At 42.1% G+C, this 17,941-nt stretch overlaps 1 protein-coding gene across 12 annotated transcripts in view; it reads left to right on the top strand.

Moving 5' to 3' along the window:
- LIFR (LIF receptor subunit alpha) overlaps nt 1-17,941 on the top strand; it is a 478,307-nt gene that overhangs the window by 254,319 nt on the left and 206,047 nt on the right. For all 12 annotated transcript variants that reach the window (XM_069221314.1, XM_069221272.1, XM_069221277.1 and 9 more), the window contains one exon: nt 12,227-12,375. In XM_069221314.1, coding sequence (XP_069077415.1) covers nt 12,227-12,375 — 149 coding nt within the window. The remainder of the gene's footprint in view (nt 1-12,226; nt 12,376-17,941) is intronic.

The raw sequence follows: 17,941 nt of genomic DNA, 5'->3' as shown, positions 1-17,941 counted from the left end.
TTAAACGATTTGTAAGCACTTTGGAAGTAAATAAGGCGTAAAAAATATTTATATGTTATAAAGAAAAGGATATTGATTATGTTAAAATATGTTATGGTTAACATTTTACTCCAGTCTTGTGTATGTTTTGTTCATTTCCTTTAATTTAACTTTTTCAAAGCACACAGTTTGTGTAATTTTGCCATCACTGTTTAAACCTGCAAATAGTTAACCGTGCACTAACAATATCCTTATTTTAACTTTGCTTTTCTACTTCGAAGATTGGTAGTCTTCTTTCATTTTCCATACGCTAATTGTTATAAATTTCTAATTTGTGTACTTGTAAAGTTCACATATGGTTGAAGGTTTTACCTCGATAAAATATAGGGCTGTACTGGGAAACAAAAGCAACATTGGCAAAATTATTAAATCCAGCCCTACTGCCTTCCTTCCTGCCCATCCATCTTTAGTCTCTTTTGCTCTCTCCACTTGCGCTCTTCTCCTTCGATGACCTCCTCCTCCTCCTCTCTCTCTGAAGCCCCGCTATGCTGCTGCAGTTAAATTTGGGGAGGCCCTGGGCCTCCAAAAAACAGTCCTCTGAGCTCTTGCGAAATGTGCCTTGGGGTTGAAGGCAGCCCGGACGTGATAAAGCAGGATCTAGATCGAAATATACTTCTAGTTAGTTAGCATAACATCGGATTTTAACGGCTTTCCTAACTGCCAAATCATTAGTCTGTGATTGGTTCTAAAGAGGTTGAGTTTTCCACCAAATGGAGCCAGCACTAAAAAGACACAGCCTTCTACCCTTCTGAACTGAGAAACGAGGTAATACGTAAGGGCATATATGAGGACAAGTTTGTTCTGGAAGAAATGAGGACTAGAATGATAGACTACTTGATACACGGGTGAGATCTTTGCCGAATCCAACACCAGTGCAGATCACACAACACCCAGACAATGTTGTTGGCTTTTCTAAGAATGCAGTGGTATACATTTTGTGTCAGAATGTGTTTAATTACTTTAGGAAATTTTAGAATACATGACCATGAAATAAAAATAATTAAAGCTGTAAAATATTGCATTAGTAAGGGATTATATGATGACACTGTAATTAGGTAGGTATAGTGGTATATATACATATACATAGATACGTATATATTTTCCTCCAAATGGGCCCTTCTCGGCGTGCTCGTGTCAGGGACGGGCCAGCCCTGTAATTAGTTCTTCACCAATTGACAAGAAGTCACACACGGCACTCGCAGGAATCCTTTAGTTTCTTTTTTTATTCATAAACAAAAGTCGAGTTAACCCAACACCACCTAAAAAAAGAAACTAAGGGATTCCTGCGAGACTCGTGTGTGACTTTATGGAATTGCTGAAGAATATATATATATATATACAGGGAGTGCAGAATTATTAGGCAAATGAGTATTTTGACCACATCATCCTCTTTATGCATGTTGTCTTACTCCAAGCTGTATAGGCTCGAAAGCCTACTACCAATTAAGCATATTAGGTGATGTGCATCTCTGTAATGAGAAGGGGTGTGGTCTAATGACATCAACACCCTATATCAGGTGTGCATAATTATTAGGCAACTTCCTTTCCTTTGCAAAATGGGTCAAAAGAAGGACTTGACAGGCTCAGAAAAGTCAAAAATAGTGAGATATCTTGCAGAGGGATGCAGCACTCTTAAAATTGCAAAGCTTCTGAAGCGTGATCATCGAACAATCAAGTGTTTCATTCAAAATAGTCAACAGGGTCGCAAGAAGCGTGTGGAAAAACCAAGGCGCAAAATAACTGCCCATGAACTGAGAAAAGTCTAGCGTGCAGCTGCCACGATGCCACTTGCCACCAGTTTGGCCATATTTCAGAGCTGCAACATCACTGGAGTGCCCAAAAGCACAAGGTGTGCAATACTCAGAGACATGGCCAAGGTAAGAAAGGCTGAAAGACGACCACCACTGAACAAGACACACAAGCTGAAACGTCAAGACTGGGCCAAGAAATATCTCAAGACTGATTTTTCTAAGGTTTTATGGACTGATGAAATGAGAGTGAGTCTTGATGGGCCAGATATGGATGGGCCCGTGGCTGGATTGGTAAAGGGCAGAGAGCTCCAGTCCGACTCAGACGCCAGCAAGGTGGAGGTGGAGTACTGGTTTGGGCTGGTATCATCAAAGATGAGCTTGTGGGGCCTTTTCGGGTTGAAGATGGAGTCAAGCTCAACTCCCAGTCCTACTGCCAGTTCCTGGAAGACACCTTCTTCAAGCAGTGGTACAGGAAGAAGTCTGCATCCTTCAAGAAAAACATGATTTTCATGCAGGACAATGCTCCATCACACGCGTCCAAGTACTCCACAGCGTGGCTGGCAAGAAAGGGTATAAAAGAAGGAAATCTAATGACATGGCCTCCTTGTTCACCTGATCTGAACCCCATTGAGAACCTGTGGTCCATCATCAAATGTGAGATTTACAAGGAGGGAAAACAGTACACCTCTCTGAACAGTGTCTGGGAGGCTGTGGTTGCTGCTGCACGCAATGTTGATGGTGAACAGATCAAAACACTGACAGAATCCATGGATGGCAGGCTTTTGAGTGTCCTTGCAAAGAAAGGTGGCTATATTGGTCACTGATTTGTTTTTGTATTGTTTTTGAATGTCAGAAATGTATATTTGTGAATGTTGAGATGTTATATTGGTTTCACTGGTAATAATAAATAATTGAAATGGGTATATATTTTTTTTTGTTAAGTTGCCTAATAATTATGCACAGTAATAGTCACCTGCACACACAGATATCCCCCTAACATAGCTAAAACTAAAAACTACTTCCAAAAATATTCAGCTTTGATATTAATGAGTTTTTTGGGTTCATTGAGAACATGGTTGTTGTTCAATAATAAAATTAATCCTCAAAAATACAACTTGCCTAATAATTCTGCACTCCCTGTATATATATATAGTAGTTATAGTTAGGACCTGGCTTCTATATAAAAAGCATTTTTTTTACTTGCCTATATCTTTGGCGCCACATGATGAATCTTCACAAAACTTTCCCAAACAATTTGCCAGTCACCTTCTGCTGCTGTCTGCAAAGTTTCAGGCTGATCCCTCCAGGGGGGACCAAGCAAAACAGTGGGTCCCAAAACACATTTTCCCCATTCATTTTTCTATAGTGATTTTGAACAGTGATAGCACCAAAACTACTGGATGGAATTTGGAATTTGGTAGGTCCTGGTCCAGAAAGCGACCTTTTGTGTTTTGGTGTAAATTCGTTCAGTAGTTTTACAGAAATGAAAGAAAATCCAAGTTTGTATATATAGGGGTGCGAAGGATCTGCGACCCCTCCCGATCTCGTGCAAAGATCTGATTTGCTGCCAGCACTTCAAAAACGAAGTGTTGGCAGCCATCTTGGGACTCGGTAGCCGAGACCCAGAAAAAAATGTACGAAAAAAGAAAAGGGGACATGGTACAGACTCCCTGACCCTTTAGATTTGTGGTGTGGTCCCAGGGTCCCCCCGCCTCCCTCCCCAGGCTAAAAGCATTGTTTTTGTTTTGTGGGGGGGGGGGAATTTTCATACAGATCTGCCTAAAATTAAAAAGAAAAAACAGAAGTGCGGGCTCCCACGATTCTGATTATTTTGCCCCCGGGTGGGTAAAGTCCTGGGGCAATCTTTTTTTGAGTGCAGGAAGTACCTTCTAGCTTCCCCTCCTGCCCCAGAGACCACCACTTCCCTGGGGTGAAATGAAAATCATGTGCGGAGATCACCTCCTTCCCGGGATTAAATTGTTCATTGGCGTGGGAAAGACCTGTTGGTCTCCCCCTCAGCCTCGGGGAACCCCACCCCCGGTGCTTCAATTACTTAATAAGCAGGGAATTGGGGGGCCATCTGGCTCCCCTCCCACCCCCTTGCTGCCCGGGGATCACCACCTCCCGGGGGCCTCAGTAGCATTTAGTGTGGCGGGGGATGGGGAAAGACGCGTGGTGCTCCCACTAGCTCGGGGATCACCACCTCCCCGGGACATAGATAAAAAAAGATAGTGAAGTGGGTCCATTTCTGACCCTCTTTAGCCCCGGGGATCACCACCTCCCCGGGGCTATGTGCATGTTGGAAGTGGGCCATGCGACCTCCCTCAAGGAGCCACTGATGGAACTGGAAACTGCCACCCCCGCTATGTCTCGGGATGCCCTTCCTATGCCCCGGCAAGCCACAGCAAACACTTGGCTTTTTGACAGCAGGACCTGTCAAACAGGTCCCGCTGTCAAAAACTGAAACTTTCATCTCCGTCCCCCGCATGTGTGCAGGGAACAGAGATGAAATGCTTCAACAAGCAGGGAGCTGCTCTTAAAGCAGCTCCTTGCTTGCTGAAGAAATGGCACCATGAGGGAAGCCTTAAGGCTTCCCCTGCTGTACCAGACAGGCCATAAAGGGCATTTTGTAAAAATAATTTAAAAATAAATAAATAAATAAATATGAAGTGACTGCATGGAAGCCCTTGAGGGCTTCCTCCTGGTCCCAGATAGCCCAAAAAGGGTAAAAAAAAAAGAAAGCAATGAACACTCAGGGTTCGAGTCTAGGTGGACTTTTTTTTTGTTGTTGTTAAAGTACAAATTATTTTAATTTTAAAAAAATTACATACATTTTTTATTTTAAATAATATAGAAATGTCATTCTAAGTATATCATACATCAAATCCTAAAAACTCTCTATCTCGCTCCCTCTCACTTTCTCTCTCTCTTTCAATCAGTTTCCCCCACTCACACCCCACTCAGACACTTACAGATTCGCTCATAGCTTCATGCACCCACCCACAACCCCAGTCAGATCCTCATGCACCCACTCACAGACCCGCGCACATAACGGACGCATCCACGAAAACACTAATGTAGGCACTCTCACACCAGGATACACCCTCTTACACCTATTCTCACACCCAGAGAGGCCGTGGCCAACTTCTGCCGCACATGGCCAAAGGGCATGCACATCAAGGCGACCATAGAGAGAGATGTAGTCTCCTTTTGACTGCAGCGCCACACCTTTGGCATGAAACAGTGAGCGTCTTCTCCAGCAGCAATGGCAAAGAAAAACATTGCTGACATAATACAAGTTGCTCCATACACCAAATAAACATTCTGCTGAAAAAGAATTAAGGAGGAGTTGCATGGCCCAGCTGCTTTAATGTTCAAAACTGCCCACATTGTGAACATAATGCTGACAGAGGCCTGGCAACGGTTCAGAGGGATGGTGTGTCTCTCCCAGCATAGTGTGTTTTTCTGAATAAAATTTACGAGTTAGAAGTGTGGGGCCCTGGACATAGCCTAAACTCTGGATCCTTAATCTAATGGTTGGTAGAGCTGTGGTGGTAAGGGCATAATCCCCTCGTGCCTTAGACAAATCATACATCTGCTGTTCAGAAAGTGTTTATCTTCTTTCAAGACCACTGAGCAACATAGAGGTGCTTACAAACAAAGCAAGGGCCTCTTATGTCAGTCCCAGAATACAGGAATTTCCACAAACAGTAATACACTCTACAGTAGGAGTTGCATTTAAAGGAAGTGTAGCATTCTGCACATTTTTGCTAAGAAGCTATACAAGTTTACCATGAGCGGTCTCCTCTAGGTGATAATTTAGAAGGGACCATTTAGCAATGCTATGGATTCAACACAAGGCACAAGGAGAGGCTCTTTCTTAGGAGATGTCTAGAATTAAAAATTGCACTTTTTTCTGGAGCCAACAAGCCATCTAGTCCAACGTTATAATTTTTAGTATTCACAAATCTAAAGGTTAGCTATGTTAGAACCTAGAAAAAGCTGTTTTGATGATGGCTATTCTGGCTTTCACCCATCTTGCTGCATGGATATATACTAATTACAGCAGTGTACAACCTTTGGTTGTTTGTAGAAGATGGCGGTGCTGTCAGTGACTTAATTTTATCACACCTGTTTGCAGCTATCAATACTGTCGGACGTTGAGAGTGAGAGAGGCTGGCTTTATAGACATAGCCCTGCAATAGCTGACCTTTGTTAATTCAAAACATTGACGAAGGGTGTCCATCCCATCTTTCTCTTCAGCTAGGCATCAGCTTGTTTATGGAGTCCTCCAGTGAACCGCCCTTCCTTGTAGGCATTTAATAAGTACTTTCCACTATTGGCTAGGCTTGTCGACTCCAATTGTCTCCTAACCCATGTGTACATTGATGATACCCAGCTCATCCTTTGGTGGGGGTGTTAAGAACCAATGTCTAAATCTTTCCACCCATATATGAGAGATGTCAGTAATGGTTCATGCCTCTCTAATATAGTCTGTTCTTACCCTTGGCTGTTTATCTGCTAACAAAAGATGGCTTCAAATTTGATAGTGACTTGAGTCTGTCAGAATATATCTCAGCTGTGGTGTGTTCCTGTTCCTTCCATCAGCGGAGGCTCCGTAAGGTAATTATTTTCTTACTTTACAGATATTTGATAGCTTCAGCCACAATAGGTTCTTGTCTCAACTATGGAAATGCCTTTCTCACTCAATGTGATGTCTCCTCTGTTGATCAGACAGAACAATGTGGCCAGATTTGCAGACAGGAGGTCACCCACGATTCGACATGCCTAAAACATTGCTTAAGTACATCCAGTGGTTACCAATTCAGTGAAGAGTAGCCTTTAAATTCTTCTGTGCCATCCATAAATTTATGCATAGAAATGCCTTCCTATTTCTGTGCTTCTGCTTTCAAAGACACTACCATCACTCTTGATGAGAAAGTTGGCTGAGGTCCTGTACAGTCAAAACAGTGTACCCCCTAGACATAAACAGTTTTTGTGAGAAACCCCAAGATTACCCTTAGGACCTTGTCAAAAGCAACAAGGCCTTCCCAGACGTGGGTAAGACACTTTAACAGCAGCACCCAAAACAGTATTATAATTACCAATAACATATGATATAATTCCCACACCAAGTTAGTTAAAATGAAAAAATTGAACTTGAATGGCACAGAAACGAAGAAATCTGATGTGTAGCTCAGTAGATAGTCAAAAAATCAATGGGACACCTTTTCAATGAAATGCAATATATGTTAAAATGTAACCACTCTATTGAACGTTCTGTGATTTTTTTTTTTTTTAAAGAATACAATGGTAGGCAGCAAAGCATTCTTTTTGGACATTGAAACAAAACAATGCCTCCCCAGGGTATGGTTTTAAAACATACATGTTTTCCTTCAAAGACACATTTCTACCCATAGTCATGACCATAGCTGAAAGTCCAGTCTCCAGTAGTCTGGTTTCCTGAAGGTTGATGCTGGTCCCTCTTTGTCTTGACCCTTCCGTATTTTGCTCAGCCACAAGAAAAAAGCTCCATAGCAGGAAATATTCTCCTGGACGTTCATGGACCCATGTTTCACACATGGGTTCAGCAAATTACCCGTATCTTTAGTCATCAAATAGCCTTTTCGGTCCAGAGATTCAGGCAAAACTGTGGGCTGTTCCTCCACCATCTTATCGGAATTCTACCATTCAGGCAGTCGTCTTTTCTCTTTTCTTCTCTGTATCCAATTAGCTCTTTGATTTGTGAGTGATGAGAGTAGTTCTTTGTCAAGTTGACAGGCTGAATTCTATGGACAAATCACATCACAATTCCAGCACAGTCTCCCCCTGTCATTATCAAGACTTGTAAACCAGTTCTGATGACATATGGTAGAATCTATTCCACAAGGCTAAATTGTTCATGGTTCCCTTGGCTAAGTATCTTTCTTCCTGCTCCCTAGCTTCTGCAAAAGCCCACCACTTCTACTGCTTTCATGTTCGAAGTGAAGCGCTCCTTCTACACAACCCCCACTATGCCTCTGTTGTCAGGTTCCAGGTTGTTTCCTTGCCCGCAACTTCAAAGGTATCCACTTTAGTTGTTCTCTTTCATTTCCATATACATATAAAAAAGCACACTGCTGTATGTGAGAAAAGACAGGCATCAAACTTTCATTGTTTGAAGGGGAAGGTAATAATAAGCTCTCATGTTTTTGTCTGAGCAGCCTTTTCTTCAAGGGATGCTCATCCTTTGATGGATAGCTGCCAAACAGGAGGGAGTGTAGCACAGAAAATCCCATTGATATCTTCAGGTCTGTGGGCTATTGACACCTCCTCACTTTTTTGCTGGACCATTTACTGGTGATAGGGATAGAACCAGGCAATGATAGCTGATTAAATCAGTTTTCTTTTGGGACATGGGATTTTGATAAATATATGGTCATTTCAGAGCATCTGGTCCTTTTCTGATGGGCAAGAGTCATTTCTACATTAGAATTGTGGTGACTTTTTAATCCTTTTTGCCACTTAGGTTAACTCTTGGACTACTCCTGAGTATCATTTTTGAGGTCTACACTGCAATTTGTTTGTTCTTTTCTTTAGCGTATGATTGTGCTTTAGTATGTCTTTATATGTACTCATCACTTAAATGACTAAACAATTGGTTAAAAAACAAGTTTAGACTTCCAAGTGTTCAATCTTACTTCAATCTTATCAGAAGTAATTCTTGTGTCATGTATATTAAAAATGTATTTTGACTAATAATTTGTATTGTTATAAATTAGTTGTATGTTGCAAGAATGCTGTCCTTACCCTTCTTCTTAGCCACAGTTAGAACAAATAGGTGTTTGATTCCGTGCAAATTTATCAAAATGTGAGGTGGCTGTGGCCTCACTTTGGAATTTGGCATAGTAGCTCATATGAGCCTGCTGGACATGCAAATATCTAAATCCTACTGTTAGAAATTGAGGATCTAGTTGGCATAGGTATGCACCCTGTCAAAGGATGAACCACAATACTAGTCAGGGTAAATCAGATACACACTAAAAGTTAACCTAAGCTCGCCCTCTGGAAGCTTGGCACAGAGCAGCCGGGCTTAACTTAGGAGGCAATGTGGAATGTATTTGTGCAACACTTCAAACAGCAAAACAGTGAAAACACCATACAAGAATAATCCACATAAAGTTAGAAAAATAAAACTTAATTTAATGAACAAAACAAGTCCAAAACGACAAAAATCCAATAAATGGAAAAAGAGATATTAATGTTTAAATATTAAAGGCGCAATTAGCGTTTAAAAGCAAGAAACACCTATTGGGATATCTGGTTGTGCTGGACTGGGACAAAGTCAAGAGTTCAGGCCACCCGCAATGAAGTGCAGGCCGGCTACAGGACACACATAGGGTCCGCTGAGCAACAGTACCTTAATCCTTGTTGCAGCATAAGATGCGTCGTTGATCCCCACGCGGTTGAGGTGTTGTGTGGGAATTCTCTGCAGCGGTTCTGAATGCTGTGTGCCGGGTCAGTTCACGCTGGATGGGCGATGTCGATCTTCCACATGCAGCGGCAGTGATGTGTTTGTTTGAAAGCAGTGGATCCGGGACAATGTGGAGGTTCTGAGTGCGATGTACCAGTCCTGGCAATTGCGGCACTCTGCACTCACTTCCATGGGCCCTGCACTGGGTTGGCACCACTTGGCAGAGCAGGACCTACAGCAGGTAAAGTTCAGGTGCTGTTTGTAGATCACTAACAGGCAAGAGGGCAGCAGGTCAGCTCAGGAAAGTAGGAGTCCAGCAGAGTAGCAGCTCAGCAGAGTGGCAGTCCTTGTAGCAGCATAGCAGTCCTTCCTGGCAGAGTATCCAAAGGTCCAGAAGTGTACTGCAGTTCCAGTGTCATGAGTCCAGTACGTCTACCTAGTTGTGCCTTTGAAGTGAGGGAGACTTCAAAGAAGGGTCTTTGAAGTGCACCGAGGCCCTCCCTTCCTGCCTGGAATGGCCCTCAGGATGTTGATGGCTTAACAGTCACACCTGCGGTCCCTTTGTGTGTGGCTGTCTTGAGGAAAGGCACAAGCCCACCTGTCACCTCACCCCAGACATGTATTGGAGACGGACAGTAGGCACTAAATGGCTAAAGTTAAAAAAAAGCTAACATTTCAGAACTGCAGTTTAAAATCTGACTTCACCATAAGTTGTGATTTTAGGTTATGAGTTCAGACTCGACAAACCTCTTTCTTCCAAAGTGGAATTGCACTTATAAGATGTAGTAAGGCAATCCCAGTGTTATCCTATGGGAGAGATAGGCCTTGCAGTAGTGAAAAACGAATTTATGAGTTTCTCATTACTAGGAAATGCAAAATTTAAAAGTACATGTCCTGCCTTTTAAATACATCACGCCCTGCCCTGTGGGTCACATAGGACCTACATTAGGGGTGACATGGGTATAAAAAGGGAAGGTTAAGGCCTGGCAAGAGGTTTAACTTGTCAGGTTGGCAGGGCAGTTTAAAACTGCATGCACAGGCTCTGCAGTGACAGGCCTGAGACATGGCTAAGGGGCTACTTAGCTGGGTGGCACAATCAGTGCTGCAGGCCCACTAGTAGAAATTAATTTACAGGCCTGGAGAACATGTAGTACACTTTACTAGAGACTTATAAATAAATATAACATGTCAGTTGGGTATGAGCCAATGTTACCATGATTTAGGGGAGAGAGCACAAGCACTTTAGCTCTAGTTAACAGTGGTAAAGTGCATGGAGTACTAAAACAAGCACAAATGAGGTCAAAAAGTGAGGGGGGACAGGCAAAAAGTTGGGGGGAACCCCACACCAAGGCTGTCAGGTCTAACACCTACATGTTTTAAATTTGAACACTATGCAAATGGACCTTACTTTTAAAAAGCACAAGAAAAAATGACTAATATAATCACAAACTTAGTATTTAAATATCATTAGGTGCCAAACCCACAGCCAGGTCTTGCTGCTTTTTAGTTCAAGTCTTGGGTGCCAAAATGTTCAGATTCTTGAGCAGTTTTTGCCCTGTTCTCAGTCGCTGCTCGCTGAAGGGGCGGGGTAGGGTCAGATGGGAATAAAAATTTAATTAAAAAAATAAACACATACCTCGCTCACCGCCGCAAAGCTCCATCCACTTCTCCTCAGCAGGCACAGGCTCCCAGCTTGCCCTGCTGTCAATCCTTACACTGCTCAGAGCAGCGTTAAGACTGGCTGGGAGTGCCCAGCCAGGGCGTTCCCAGGCAGACTGGGAGCCTGTGCATGCAACTGTGTTGCTGGGCTGGAGAGAGCCTACTGCACATGTGTTTGGCCAGCCCGAGATGGCCGGCCAAACACACATGGGCTCTGAGGGGGAGTAATGTGCACTGCTAGTCACCTCGTGGCCCTGCCCCTTTTCAAGGAAACAATAATAAACACTGTTGATAATAAACACTGTTTATCATTGTTTTCTTGTAAAGGTTTTGCTGCTGCTGTTGTTGAGGGTGTTGGGGGGGCGATGCTCGTCCACCCTAATGGAGGAGCTGCCCCTGACATACACTGAATTAATCCAAGATGGAGGCCAAGTTTAGCGAAAGGTGCATGCAGTGAGGTTCTCTTTTGTACCTTCTCACCGCCCAAGTATCAAAAACATCAGCTATCTAGGTACAAAAATAAAGACGTAAAGATCCAGGGGAACCTGTAATATGGTATTTCTACCCTTTATCCAGGTCTATCTTTGTGTCTTACTGTGCATCCTCAGGCTCTGTACAGTTGTGGTTGAACAGTTAAAAAACTGAATTTCAAAATAATTGGAAATATTACTTTAAAAAACAGTAATTGACGAAAATGGTTTGGTTATTTTAAAAAAGTGAATAGTAATTGTTTTAGATTTCTATAAATGGCTGTAATTCATTAGAGATGTTTTAACCGATTTGGCAAACTCAGACCTGCATGCAAGGGTTAAAAAAATAGAACATTTATTTTAATAAATGGAAATTGAATATTTCTTTAAAACATTTTAAAAGTTATATTCTACCTTTTAAACATATATATTTGTCTTAAAATTGTAATTTGTAATACCATATTAAGGGTTTTTTAACTTCCTAACACAACTTCTTTCTGAACTACCTAAAGTTTTTCTGGGGCGTGTCCAAATAATGCAGAAGAAGTGGAAAGAGTTTCAGATAGCCTTAGAAACATGTTTTGAATTTAACTAATTTAAGATTTTTTTTGTATATATAAGCAAAACTAAGATGTGGAAAAGTACTTGTAATTGAGGATCTTAAATGTTACCTTTATAAAGTTTGCGGATATTGCTCAGAAGTGTTAGGCAATCAATGGATCAAAATAGTGTATGTGAAACGTAATGCTCCACAGGGTTTTGCTAACAGTTTGTGCAGAATATATTTGAGGCCATTGAATTTGGCTGGAAGAAGCAACAATCATCATTGAGCTGAACGATTTCTCTTTATGTAGAACATCTGCTCCTGAAGAGTGCATTGTAACAGAAGAAACAAGCATTGAATTTGATGCAATGTCTTTTCATACACCAGAAGTGAGGATAATTGCAAAAAATGGAAATCGAAGTGCTGAAACAACTTTTCGACTGAGTGAAAATGATGTTCGTAAGTAATAAAACCTAATGTTTCGTTCCCATAACGATAGTGTTTGTAAATATAATTTTAAAATATTTTCAGACATCTAAGAATATTATTGATTGCCTTGAGACAGTGTTTTAAAGTATATAATGCTAGAGTTTGAATTCATGTGGTCATAGCTGAAATGTAAAAGAATATTAAAGAGCTTCCAGAAAAAAACTTGAGATCAAAATGTGGTGAAAAAGTGTGTGTAGAAAACTGCACTTGAAGGTACCTTAGACTGTAAATCTAAAGCATAAAACTACTGTAATTTGCCACTCGTGGTTAGTTAGCAGTGATTGCCATGTCATAGTGGGTAGAAACCCTGACTTCCAAACATTTGGTAACGTGCCACCTAGTAGGGAGTTAGGTTGATCTTTTCCTTTATGAATACTGAATTTCAAGGGTAGAATTGTCCTAACTTAGGTAGATGCATATTCCAAACCCCCACACATAGTAGTAATACATTCAATGGAGTTAGCATTCACTGTTATTTTCACTGGTATTTACCTACTTTTGTCTATATTGTCTGATAAATTAGCTTGCAGCGAATTAGACCAGCCTGTGAACTTATTATACAATGTCATGTATATTGGTTTTAAAGGTTGGCAAATATCAATATTTTGAATTGCCAGATACGGTTTACCATTAAGTCAAAGCAGCAATATGAATTAGAGAGAAGAACAAATTCATTAACTGAAATAGTAAACCACCCACAGCTAACACCCTACCATAAACATCTTTCAACCTGTTTAACTTACTTATTCAATATATAATCTATCATAGGTAAAGAGATACAATGAAATTAGCTCCAAGCTGTCATCTTCTAGGAAACAATTACCCAGAGGAAGGCAGCTGTTAAGCACTTTTCTATTATAGTATGAGTGGTGACTTATTACAGTTTACAGAACTTGTGGTATTATAGTTTGAAATATGTGGTGAAGTCTGCTCTGTGGAAAGTGTGTGTAAACTTTTCTAGTAATAGAAATACAAATGTTTTTCCAGAAAAATACTACTTCATACTCATTTAGAAAGCTTCATTGAGCCATGTAACATTTTTTCAGAATATTTAATATTTTGTTTAGATAATCTGAGTTATCGTGAGTAAAAAGACTTTCGTCCCATGTGTTCTCAATAATAATAAGATTATTTTACTCATGATTCCACCATTAGGTAAATGAGAGCATATTGATGCATAGTACGACTGGTCCATAAATTCTTTACTAGCATTAACAAGTGAGACATTTAGCCCAAAACGCTGACAAAAAATGTCAACTATTCAGAACATTTTTCATTCAAAGGCATTCGTGTGACCCTTCTAAATATGCTCTGCTCCTCTATTTAGTAGTAGTGTGCCTCAATCTACCCCAGGGTCAGAAGTATTATTCAATAAATGGTTGGCACAGCAAAAATGTTCTGCTCCTTTTATTAAATATGGTGACCATCTCAGATTCAAATTTCAGGCAGTGAACCGGGTGGTACACACAACCACTACATTATCAATATTTTTCCTTCTCTATTTCTGGGAATTTCTTAAAAACAGTGTGCATATTGTCATCACACTCTGTGATGTATGTAAATAAATAAGTAACTGTGACTTTTACTAATTTGCTGCAATCTCATGTCTATTGTGTTTGTGTGTGTATGTATGTATATATATGTTCGATGGCATGTGTAGCTGCAGATACACATGCTATGCATGCCGTCTGCCATCTAGTGTTGGGCTCGGAGTGTTACAAGTTGTTTTTCTTCGAAGAAGTGTTTTTGAGTCACGGGATCGAGTGACTCCTCCTCTTCAGCTCCATTGCGCATGGGCATCAACTCCATGTTAGATTGTTTTCTTTCCGCCATCGGGTTTGACGGGTTTCCTTTCGCTCCGATAGTTTGAGTCAGACAAGTTTCAAAACTCTCTAATTCTCGTCGGTATTGTTTTGATCGCGTTCCATCTCCTATCCACACTTTCGGTACCGTCGGGTCAAACATCTTTATTCGCCCTGCCGGGCGCCTGCGCCCAACTCAGGCCTGGTCGGGCTGACTGCGTGGAAGCCTCAAGGACCGGACCCCATTCCGCTTTTGTCCTCGGTGCCACCCTAAATTTCCCTACACAGACCAACATCTCATCTGTAATCTCTGCCTTTCCCCAGACCATCGGGAAGAAAATTGCGAGGCCTGCAGATCCTTCCGCTCCAAGAAAACCCCCCGCAACAGAAGAGCACGAAGACTCGAGATGGCATACAAGTTCACTGAACGTCTCGACGTCGAAGAGGAGGAGATCATGCAGACAGCTGTCTTCGTTTGAGGATCCGACTCCGAGCAAGAGTCTGAGGAGGACAGACCGGTCACGTCAGGACAGCATGTGAGTACGCCTGTCCCTGCCCCAGCCAAGCCCAAACATAAGGCCTTGGGAACGCAACTGCAGGAAGGCCATAACTCGACCCGAAAAAAGACCAACCCACAACTTTGGCACCGAAATAGGCCATGCCACCCAAGCCATCCGACTCGAGCCGAGGCTCTGTCTCCGAGCCCACCAAACATCGATCCTTCGAGTCGAAACCTCGAAAATTGTTTTAGGAGCTGAGGCCATCTTCGACCCCGACTTTTTCGATACCGAAAAAAACTGCTTCGGAGCCGAAAAAGCCAATTTACACAGAGGAACATGGACTTTCACAAACACTCAAAGAAAGCCATAAACTTACTGAGAAACACCCACAAATGGAGGCAATAGATGAAAGGCAAGCCAGGATTTACATCCATAAAGAGACTTGCAGAATTTTAACAGCACCTCCTCTAAAGCCAAAGAGGAAATTAGCCTTTAAGGAAGAATTGGACACTGCTCAGCCTCCAGCTAAAGTGCCAAGAACCAAAGAGAAACCTCCACCTCCTCAGTTTCCTCCTCCTCAGTCTCCTCTTCACTCTCCTCATTTACTTATCTCTCCTACTAGTCCTACACCTATGCAATCACCACACACTCATTCGATTCGCAGCAGGACAATGTTGATCCATGAAACCTTTATGATCCAGACCCTATTCCAGACAACAACCCAGATTGCTATCCCTCTAAGCCATCACCACCAGAGGATAGAACAGGCTACACTCAGGTCAAAGCTAGGGCGGCATCCTATCACAGTGTCGCCATGCATACTGATCCGTTAGAAGATGACTTCCTTTTTAATACACTTTCCTCTACACATGCAACTTATCAGTCGGTTCCCATGCTCCCCGGCATGTTAAAGCATGCTGACCAAATATTCAAGGAGCCAGTTAAAACTAGAATAATTACTCCTAGGGTGGAGAAAAAATATAAGCCACCTCCCTCTGACGCTGTCTTTATCACACAACAGTTGCCTCCAGACTCCGTAGTGGTAAGCGCAGCCAGGAAAATAGCAAACTCTCAGTCATCAGGGGATGCACCCCCACCAGACAAGGAGAGTAGGAAGTTTGATGCTGCGGGGAAAAGGGTGGAATCTCAAGCAGCCAACCAGTGGAGGATAGCCAACTCTCAGGCATTGTTGGCTAGATACGACAGGGCCCACTGGGATGAGATGAAAGACATAATACAACATCTCCCCAAGGAACAACAAAAGAGGGCACAACAAATAGTAGAGGAAGGGCAAGCCATCACCAATAACCAGATCCGGTCAGCCCTAAGCTCTGCAGCTACAGCAGCTAGAACCATCAACACTGCTGTAACTATAAGAAGACATGCATGGCTTAGGTCTTCAGGATTTAAGCCTGAAATACATCAGGCTGTCCTCAATATTCCGTTTAACCAAAAACAGCTTTTTGGCCCAGAGGTAGATACAGCGATTGAAAAAATGAAAAAACATTCTGACACAGCAAAAGCCATGGGTGCTTTGTATACTACGCAATACAGGGGATCCTTTCGTAAGCCCCAATACAGAGGTGGATTTAGAACCCAAAGAGCCGAGGCAACTACCTCATAATCAAAAGCCGGCCTACCAACCTCAATATCAAAGAGGTGGTTTCAAAAGTACTTACAGAGGCCAGTACCCCAGAGGCAGGGTAAAGTATCAGTCAGCAAAACAGGCCTCACAACAAGCAAAGCAGTGACTTGAGCCATACATTCCCAATTCACACCTCACCTGTGGGGGGAAGACTGCAAAGGTTCCACAACAATTGGCTACCCATTCCCACGGACAGCTGGGTATTATCAATTATCCGCAATGGCTATTGCATAGAATTGACACAAACTCCACCACATATTCCACCAAAACCACACAACCTCTCCACACAACATATCACCCTGTTGCAAGAGGAAGTAAAATCTCTATTACTCAAACAACCAATAGAAGCAGTGCCACAAAATCAAACAGGAACAGGAGTTTACTCACTGTATTTCCTCATTCCCAAAAAGGATGGAACCATAAGGCCAATATTAGATGTCAGAACCCTCTATCTTTACATCTTGTCAGCACATTTTCACATGGTAACACTACAGGATGTTGTCCCACTTCTTCAACAACACGATTTCATGGCAACATTAGACCTCAAAGATGCGTATTTTCACATACCCATCCATCCAGCTCACAGAAAATATCTCAGGTTTGTCATTCAAGGAAAGCATTATCAGTTCAAAGTGTTACCCTTCAGAATAACAACAGCTCCCAGAGTATTCACAAAATGCCTGACGGTAGTTGCAGCCTACCTAAGAAGGCAACACATTCATGTCTTTCCATATCTGGACGATTGGCTTATAAAATCCAACAGTCATACACAGTGTCAAACCCATATGCAATATGTAATACAAACCCTATACACCCTAGGGTTCTCCATAACACCATAAACTACCAAAAATCACACCTACAACCTGCGCAAGTTCAACAGTATTTAGGAGCAACACTAAATACTCAAACAGCGCTCGCAAGCCCAAGTCCACATATTTTGCAATATATTACCACAAATACTGCCAGCCCAACAGTACACTGTCAAATTCGTCATGAAACTATTGGGCATGATGGCATCCTGTATTGCCATTGTCCCACATGCAAGACTGAACATGTGGTCTTTGCAACAGTGCCTTGCACAGAATGGTCACAGGCACAGGGTCAACTTCAAGATCTAGTGTTGATAGACCGCCATACATACATGTCTCTTCAGTAGTGGAATTCCACAAACCTAAACAAAGGGCGGCCATTTCAAGACCCCGTGTCTCAGATCATACTTACATCAGATGCATCAATGATTGGCTGGGGGGCTCACCTCAACAATCACAACATCCAAGGACAATGGGACACCAAACACAAACAGTTACACATAAATCACTTAGAGTTGCTAGCTGTATTCCTAGCACTCAAAGCTTTTCAGCCTCTTCTCACTCACAAGAATATCCTTGTCAAAACAGACAACATGACAACAATGTATTACCTAAACAAACAAGGAGGGACCCATTCATCCCAACTCTCCCTCCTAGCACAAACAAGTTGCTAATGGGCAATCCACAACAAAATTCACCTGGTAGCACAATACATTCCAGGGATACACATCCAATTGGCAGATGTTCTCAGCAGAGATCATCAACAAACACACGAGTGGG

The sequence above is a fragment of the Pleurodeles waltl genome, chromosome 1_1 (genome assembly GCF_031143425.1).
Source record: "Pleurodeles waltl isolate 20211129_DDA chromosome 1_1, aPleWal1.hap1.20221129, whole genome shotgun sequence".
Classification (NCBI taxonomy): Eukaryota; Metazoa; Chordata; class Amphibia; order Caudata; family Salamandridae; genus Pleurodeles; species Pleurodeles waltl.
The sequence above is the reverse complement of the archived record's forward strand: the minus strand, read 5'-3'. Positions and strand labels throughout refer to the sequence as shown.